General features: G+C 43.8%; 2 protein-coding genes across 2 annotated transcripts in view; one reads left to right on the plus strand and one right to left on the minus strand.

The window, feature by feature from the left end:
* LOC123065554 (protein ANTHESIS POMOTING FACTOR 1) overlaps positions 1 to 2,844 on the plus strand; it is a 7,937-nt gene extending 5,093 nt beyond the window's left edge. Inside the window, exons 3-9 of the mRNA XM_044488813.1 lie at positions 909 to 1,082; positions 1,171 to 1,270; positions 1,395 to 1,511; positions 1,594 to 1,731; positions 1,853 to 1,934; positions 2,391 to 2,440; positions 2,511 to 2,844. Of these exons, the coding sequence (XP_044344748.1) occupies positions 909 to 1,082; positions 1,171 to 1,270; positions 1,395 to 1,511; positions 1,594 to 1,731; positions 1,853 to 1,934; positions 2,391 to 2,440; positions 2,511 to 2,636 (787 nt within the window). The 3' untranslated portion in view covers positions 2,637 to 2,844. The remainder of the gene's footprint in view (positions 1 to 908; positions 1,083 to 1,170; positions 1,271 to 1,394; positions 1,512 to 1,593; positions 1,732 to 1,852; positions 1,935 to 2,390; positions 2,441 to 2,510) is intronic.
* A 687-nt stretch (positions 2,845 to 3,531) lies between these two features.
* Positions 3,532 to 7,291, minus strand: LOC101669839 (farnesyl pyrophosphate synthase). The gene is made up of 12 exons (XM_044488806.1): positions 6,790 to 7,291; positions 6,062 to 6,086; positions 5,854 to 5,969; positions 5,683 to 5,769; positions 5,426 to 5,542; positions 5,251 to 5,339; positions 5,037 to 5,088; positions 4,840 to 4,935; positions 4,701 to 4,745; positions 4,503 to 4,592; positions 4,357 to 4,428; positions 3,532 to 3,878 (listed from the first exon to the last, which is right to left on the minus strand). Exons 1-12 carry the CDS (start codon positions 6,922 to 6,924, stop codon positions 3,750 to 3,752), a joined length of 1,053 nt encoding a protein of 350 aa, XP_044344741.1. The 5' UTR covers positions 6,925 to 7,291; the 3' UTR covers positions 3,532 to 3,749.
* Between the last annotated feature and the right edge of the window lie 1,168 nt (positions 7,292 to 8,459).

Genomic DNA, 8,459 nt, shown 5'->3' on the forward strand with positions numbered 1-8,459 from the left:
TTCTTTACGATTACGTGATAGGATCGTTAGGCGTAGACATTAGATCACCTAAACATGATTGAATAGAGAGATGATTAGGAACTTAGGATCAGTTCTTTTGGGGCTTATGGGTGGCTGCCAAAATAAGCTGCCCCCACCCAGCTTATTCTGGCAGCCCAACCTAAAATTTTATTCTAGAAGAAGCCTAGTAATTAAAAGCTTATTTTGGCAGTCATCCATAAGCCTGAAAAGAACTGACCCTTATTGCCAATGGGTGCAGCCATTGGCTTAGTGGGGCGATGTCCCGTGCCTGCTCGATGCAGGCGTGACATAGGCTCGGTGAATATGTCGGTGGCGGGTACCGGCGATCATCTGGACGCCACCGGCACTGTTTGGTGCCGTCGGAGATGGCCTTCCTATTGCAGCAGCGCCTCCCCTAGATCGGTTTAGGGATTTGAGATGTGGGGAGCAGCAGAAAACTGTATGCGAACTGGTCATACGTACCCCCCCCCCTCCCCCCCTCTTTTTATATGGCCCTGGCGATCAGGCAGCCGAGACAATGTTGGTTAGGGACGCCCCTGATCAGGGTGCGTTAGTTTGGGGCGAGGGGCACGAACGTTGGTTCGTGGCCCTCCCCTTTATGTTACGTTATCCTTCCATCCGAGCGGGCCGTAGATCAATTCCAACAGCATGCTGGTCAGTACGATCCACTTAGATGATTTAATGTTGTTTGTACTGAGTATTTGTTCATGGTTATGCTGCAGTATGCCATTGTCTTATTTATTTTCCTACTGCAGTTGCTTGTTTTTCTTTGTCAGATTTAACTTTTTTGTATGCGACCCTGCATGATGCCGGCATTTTGCTTTGTTTCATGCACTTGTGTCATTGACTATTATTGACAAGTGCTAGAATTTGGACTTTTTTTTTAGGTTGTCGAAGACAACTTATCATAAAAAACATGGTGCTGACCGTGTCTGTTTTACTCATCATCCGAGTTCCATATTATGTTCATCAAGATACAATGTGGAGTCAGGAGAATCACTTCGTTACCTGTCATTGTATGACAACCGTTGCTTGAGATATTTCAAAGGACACAAAGACAGGTTCAACAAATTTTCCTTGGATTCTTGTTTGTAGCAACTATTTCAAGGGTCAGATGCTGAGGCCTGCATTCTTTTTATGTCATTTCAGGGTTGTTTCACTATGTATGTCACCTGTCAATGATAGCTTTATGTCGGGGTCACTTGATCACAGTGTCAGAATATGGGATCTTCGTGTAAATGCTTGTCAGGTTTGGCCACAGAATCTGTTAATTTGATCACAAATAACTTCAATATGCATATTTTGTATTTAGCTGATGAAAAGTACCAATTTATCCTCTGAGTGCTTTTCATGCTTACACGTTTAGCATTCAGGGTATACTACGTCTGCGTGGTAGGCCTTCTGTTGCATATGATCAGCAGGGACTTGTTTTTGCTGTAGCAATGGAGGGAGGTGCTATTAAGCTGTTCGATTCTCGGTCATACGACAAGGTCTGTATTGAACTTGAATCTCAAAGTCATATATCTAGAAAGCATGTGAAATTCTCAATCTTGTGAAAGAAACCACTTTCAGGGTCCATTTGACACTTTCTTGGTTGGTGGAGATACGGCTGAAGTGTCTGACATTAAATTCAGCAATGATGGCAAGTCTGTGCTTTTGACTACAACTAACAACCATATATATGTTCTGGATGCATATGGAGGGGAGAAGGTCAGTTAGCGCTATAATTGCAGAATTTTGCTTCAGACATCGAGCTGTAAAGTGCACAGTTTCCTATATCTTGTCATTAACAACAATATATATTAACTCATCTTTGTCTGTTATTTTGTAGAAGTGTGGCTTCAGCTTGGAGCCATCTCGCAACATTGCAACTGAAGCTGCTTTCACTCCAGATGGTCAATATGTAATTTCAGGTAATGTTTGGTTTTTTCGTGCATCTTCCTTAGGATATTCTGCTGCATACTACCTCTGAACTTACCCAACATGTTGACCTGTAATTAAGCCTTAGCATGTAATATCATCTCTAGTCTCACCCTTTTCTCCCTTTTGCTTTTACTTTGGGAAGAGAGCTTATAAGATTCATCAATATATTTTTCACCTTCAACTTGTGTGTAGCTTTTTTATCAGCATTAGAGAGGCATTTATAGTTATAGTGTTATACTGCTTTCACGCCAAGTAAAAAGTTAAAATATCATAGCGATGATAATACATCTGATATGGTGGTTTGCTTCCCATTCTCAATTCTGGAGCACTATTGCTGAAAGTGAAACTTGGAAATATCAAATTTGCTAGAATGCTTTAGAAAAAGCACTGACCAGGTTGCGTGGCAAAAGCTGTTGCTGAAAACAACATATGCTTTGATGTTGCAGGATCTGGTGATGGTACCTTGCATGCTTGGAACATCAATACAGTACAGGAGGTAGGTACCACTTTCTTAAACTTTGATTACAGCGTGTGTTTTGTTGGCTTAGTTTTTTTTCCTGTTGCAGATTGCCTGTTGGAACAGTCATATTGGTCCTATCACTGCTTTGAAATGGGCCCCTCGTCGAGCTATGTTCGCAACTGCATCAACCGCACTAACTTTCTGGATTCCCAACGAATCCAGTTCGAGTTAGGTCCCTGAAAAGGAAGATGGAACGTGGAATACACTAACTTAACAAAAGACTTGTATCATGTTCTTTCCTTGACAGGACAGGTACTATGTATGAAGTATCACTTGCTTTATTACCATATATGTGGAAACAGTGATGTTGGTTCCCTGTAGAATGTATTGAAGTGCTCCCTTTATTTTTTAAGTATATAATATTGCACACTTGCTCATTATTTTCTCTTGTGGTTCTGTCATCGTACATAAAGTCGCCCTGAATTCTTCCCTGTGCTATCCTAGTGCATTTGTTTTGGAGAATCGGGAACTTGTTCCATATTCTTTTGTTGCTGGAACAGGGTAGACTTTTGCTTAGAATATGATAAGCTGGCCTTCTTATATCGCAAAAGCTCTCAGATTCCTGATATTCTTTATCACCCCAAGATGATGAGGGCATAACGTTCTCTTCAATTTGTGTAGATTATCATTATGTGGGAACCTGATCCTTCTTGTCGCCTTGTTATTCTTAGAAAAGCCGACGAATTAACCACTGCTAGCTTTATTCTTAAAAAAGCCAATGATTTAAACCACTGCTGACTTTTAAACAGTGTTGACATACTTTTTTTAATAGTTTGGGTTGCTTACCACATGTGTCACATGGTTGCTGACTGTAAAACTTTTGAAAGATATCAGAACAATTACAAACAGCATTCTTGCAGAAGTTTTCAGTATCCTGGAGGAGGTTCTCTTGGTTGGATATTCAATCATGTGGGGTAATCCCAAGCGTTCATTTACATGAAAAACTACGCAGATTCATCTTACATCCACCTCATTTCATGTCTATTTTAGCACTGATGATTTTCCTTAGCAGTAAGTTGAAGAACTACCATGGGATTACACCTGCTAACTTCTCTAATGCAACAATATAAGAAAAGACCAAACGAAAGGGCAGGGTGCAAATTACAGAACCATCAGTCGTCTACACCAAAGCGGTCCATCAAACCCGAAATAGCACCTTGCATCATTATTACTGGGAGCAGCAAGGCACAACATACAACATGAAGCACTAAACCATAAAATCAACACCGCTAGTCATCTATCAAACATGCAACAAGGAACAGATTTCCTGCCCAAGAGACACCCCCTACTTCTGCCTCATGTAGATCTTGTGCAAGAAGGACTTCAGAACCTTCTGAACAGGAACGCTCGGCTGGGCTTCGATATCAGCAATCAGCTTCTTGTAGCTCTCGCTCTCGTACTCATGAAATACCGCCTACAATAAATAATAGTTAAACCAATGGTAAGACACTGCCATATTTTGCGGAGTATGAGAATGCCAGTAGCTCTTATTATATGAGACACAATATTATTTGACCGCTCCAGCAAGAAGTTTTCATCGGCAGACAACTATTTTGCTGACTATGAGAATCCAGTGGCTCTTATTATAAGACACAAGTAGATTACTTTGACAGGTCCAGCAAGGAGTTTTCCGTCGTCAACTTAGACCAATTCATAGGGGTTGCAAGAGTGAAGGCCCATCAAATGAAGTTTTGGTTTTCAAAGATACGAGGAAAAATGTTACTTTGACGAATACTCAGTAAAACAGTAAAATATTTCCTGTGAGCATGTTGATCAAAAGTAAACATGCTTAAGTGAATGAAATGGATTGATGCGTTATATTCTGATTCATAGTCCTACTAAATCCATTACAGTCCACATATAAATATAACAGGGTTAAGTGTTAGACAAACCTCAAGGTTAAGTTCTTTGTAGAGATCCTTCACTTTTGCCACACATGCTGGATCTTTCTTTCCATAGTTTTCCTGTAGAAGCATTAACTGTTCAATAACAGCCTCCATATTATTCCAAAGGGCAAAGTAGCGCAAAGGTGACTTACAAATAGAATGCTCTTTTGGCTCTCATCAGCATGCTCAAGAGCTTGGACAACTAGCCAGGAGCACTTGTAATCTTCAATGTCGGTGCCGATCTATGTTAAGACTCAACATTGATCAAATTGCAAGAGCTAAATAGAACACATCAACAATATAACAATTGCCATTCATTTTGAAACAGGCACATGCAGTAATGCACTAACCTTGCCAATAAATTCAGGATCACCATAACAGTCCAGATAATCATCCTGTAATAAGAAAATGTATATTAATGCTAAGTAGACTAATGGTGGTCGCAGCCAAAAGATTAATATCATAATGTGTAGCGAAAATAGGAGTTACCTGAACTTGGAAGTAAGTTCCCATCTCAACAAGTATGTTCTCTACAGCACCGTAGTTCTCCAAACTCTCACCAGAGAGTAGTAGCGCACATGCAACCTTTCATAAAGCAGCAGATCAGCACCAGTTGAATCAGTATCAATTGCCAAAACAGAGATGTGTACAGAGAAGATAAAAGAAACATAGAATGATCATTTTACCGGCAGATAAAATGAATAGTAGGCTGTCTTGAATTGAACAATTCGGCGGTGGCTGCAAAAATATTAGAGCTTCATATTAACAATAAACAAAGGGTATATCACATATCAATTATTACCAAGAAATATCAAACAAAAGAAGACTGTGCTCCTAAATTTATGCACGATGAAGCATGCTAAAGAAGTTTATCTCAGAGTTGGCACAATGTCAACTTACACCCCAATGTTATATTTCGTTAGATCTTTTTCTCCCTCGTGGGTTGTAATAAGGTCCAGCATTTGACCAGAAGCTGTCTTGAACTCAACCTGGAAAAACATGACAAGGTAATCACCACCTGTAATGATCCACAAGTTCAGACTGCACATGTTTCCTCAGCATACTATGTACTTACCTCGTTGAATAAATCAAGGAGATCGGCATAGTAAGGCTTCTTCTTAAAGTGGAGCCGAAGCATTCTCGAAATATGGTTGCGAAGGAGAATCCCATCATTTACAGCAATGAAGCCAACCTAGTTTATCAGAAAAGGGCAGCATTACGGATAAGTTTATTTGTAACATTGGAAAGAAGGGACTACAGAATGTTCTTGAACGAAGACAAATGAGTTTTTCGAACACTGTAGCTGGAAAGGACAATTTAGTTTTCACTAACCTGAGGCACCCTAAACCAACAAGGCTGCCCACGTCGAGTGTGGGAGTCGTCCATGATATCATCGAGCACAAGAAAGAAGGCTTGAAGCTACACAGACAGCAGCAGATCTTAAGGGGGCCAATTTTGGTTGCTATAAATTCACCGGAGCAACACTGAGAGACGGGGAATTACCCATTCAATGCACCAACCGAGAGTGGAGGCAAGAAACATCTCCTCCTCGGTAAGAACATCGACGCCTTTCAACAGCTTATAGCTATCGACCACAGAGAGCCCACGGTTGCACTTTCCTATCATTAGCAACAACAACAGATTAGAAACGCGGTAGCTTCTTGTAGTACTACTTAAGAAGAAAACCTGTAGCCCGAATTCATCTCCTCACCTCCCAGTACATTGTAGTCCAGCATCTGCTCCAAAAAAGAAAATAAAGGCACGGTATGTTAAAATAGCAGAACTGAACCAATAAGAAGATCATTGTTCATCCAGTCTCTGTCTGGAGCATCTTACTGAGAATTTTTTTTAACATGAAAAGTAAAAACAGCATGCAAAATCCAGCATCATGCCTACACATTAATGACAGGGAAATGGATCTCTACATATAGAAGTAACTAATGACCACGCATGCTCTGTTTTAATAACGGGTATAACAAATTAATAGTCCACTTCGAAGAATTTGAATCTAACAGAAACGATTACGACGTATTTGACATTTTGTCCTTCAAATTTTTGACTATACTAATAACTTGTGAGAACCATCTTGCTCTTAAACCTAGAACGGCCCTCCGGCAGATCACTTGCAATTGGAAAGCATTTAATCCTACTTATTAACTGTGCAGGAGCTTCAGATTTTGGTTTCTGTACTTGCTAAATATGATCCAGCCTTCCGTACTAAGCCAAATTAATTGCCGATTCAGCCTTGGGCAGCAAACCGGCGCACTACTACTAGCAAGCCAGATTGATTGCGCTCCCACCCATCAAGGAGCCGATCTCGCGCCAGCTCAGTCAAATCTTAACAGCGGAACCCAGCAAGGAAGGAGGAGCTGGAGCCAGCGGGGCGGGACGAAACGCGGAGGAAAGCGGAAGCAGAGGAGGGAGGGAAGGGAGCATTACGCGGTCGATCCACTGGTGCGACGACTCCGTGTACTCGAAGGCGGGGTCCCGGAGCAGCTCCGCCTTGAGCGCGTCGTAGATCCGCGCGAACGCCGCCTTGGTCTCCCCGCCCCCGCCGTTCGCCGCCGCCGCCATTGCCTCCTCAAACAGGGGATGGCAGGGGAGGGAAGCCGAGGAGTAAATCGGCCGAGAGTGACCTCAGTACGGCCGCGCTGGGAGAGAGGAGGGGGGCGGATGGCGGGTGGCGGGTGGCGGCTGCGAGGGGCGCGGGGCGCGGAGCTATTTTAGGGGCGGGGCTGCGACGGCGACGGGTGATGGGCGGAGGGGAGACTGGGGATCGCGATGGCGTCGAGCTCGGAGCACTGGCAGCGGCTGCCAGTATTAATATATACTGCTACGAGTAGTAGTACTCCAGTAGAGAGGGGAGGGAGGGAGGGAGACGATGCGTGCGAAGCGCGCACGCGACGCGAACAGCGTCCGTCCGTTTCGTGCGCGATCTGGATCTGTATTCTGTACTGCCGTGCTGGAAATTTGGGATTCGCAGTTCGAATCCGCATATAATTTTATAGTTTTCCAGCGCGTTCGCCGTTGGCCCGGCCGCAGCTGGTTGGCCTTTGCTTTGCCCTCTACTAGCAGCCGTCCGACCACCAGTAGTAACTTTTGTTCTACAAAGGGAAATCTGAGAGACGACTTACTCGACTTGCGTTGTGAATTTATCTACGATCGTCTCGTCACGCCATGTGCACGGACTAATCAACATGCCGTGTTTGAATGGATGAATGAATTACGGGCGTTTACTTCGCTGGTCGAGAACTAAATGTAGGAAAAAACAAGGCGGTTTTTTCGTAAAAAGGGTTTAACGTGTTAATCGACGGGGCGTGCTCGAAAGATGTTTTTTTAGCATCAGTACAGACGTAAGCGCTCATATATACGCGCATACACTCACCCCTATGAACGCACACACGCACACCCTACCCCTATGAGCACCTCCGGAAGACCGAGCCGGCATATCATCTTGAGATTTACGAAGTCACCGTAGGCGCCTCGTCGTCGACGGGAACGTCTCCTCCCACTGAAAGCGCATCGCCGGAAATCCTGAAATAAATGCAGGAATAATGCGAGCACCAGGATTTGAACCCTGATGGGTTGGGGATACCACTGTTCACCTAACCATCTCAACCACAGGTTGGTTCGCTGCTCGAAAGATGTTAGGTGGTGTCGGCTCGATAATTCCAAACTAGTTTTGGTAACCGAGAACAAAATATGACGGAAACAAGGTGTCGTCTCGTAAAAAAGGCTAATGGAGTTTGTCGGTCGCGCCACGGAAACGTCGAATGTGAGTAGGTTGATCACGCGACGCGACGGGGACCACGTTGCTGGACCCACTGAGGCATCACGCGTGGGTCACCGTTGCCGATGGCGTCACGCATGGGGGTGGAAACGGGTGGATCACGCAAATGGGTGCAAAACGATGGGTTGTGGGCTTGTTATATTTCCCTTTTTGCCAATACCGTCACACAAGGGGGTTGCAAACGGGTGGATCACGCAAAGGGGTGCAAACCGACGGGCCGTGGGCTTGTTATAGCGTCACGCAAGGGGGCGCAAAATGAGTGGATCACGCAATGAGTGTAAACCGACGGGCCATGGGCTTGTTATATTTCCTTTTTTGC

This window comes from Triticum aestivum, chromosome 1A (genome assembly GCF_018294505.1).
Source record: "Triticum aestivum cultivar Chinese Spring chromosome 1A, IWGSC CS RefSeq v2.1, whole genome shotgun sequence".
NCBI classification, from domain to species: domain Eukaryota; kingdom Viridiplantae; phylum Streptophyta; class Magnoliopsida; order Poales; family Poaceae; genus Triticum; species Triticum aestivum.

Bases quoted from the DNA above. Each gene is read 5' to 3' on its own strand.
- LOC101669839 (XM_044488806.1), bottom strand. From the start codon at position 6,924: ATGGCGGCGGCGGCGAACGGCGGGGGCGGGGAGACCAAGGCGGCGTTC. The intron at 5,089-5,250 runs GTAAGTTGACAT...ATATTTTTGCAG, and splicing joins ACGAAATATAACATTGGGGT to CCACCGCCGAATTGTTCAAT. The intron at 4,593-4,700 runs GTTAGTGCATTA...GTCTTAACATAG, and splicing joins ATCCTGAATTTATTGGCAAG to ATCGGCACCGACATTGAAGA.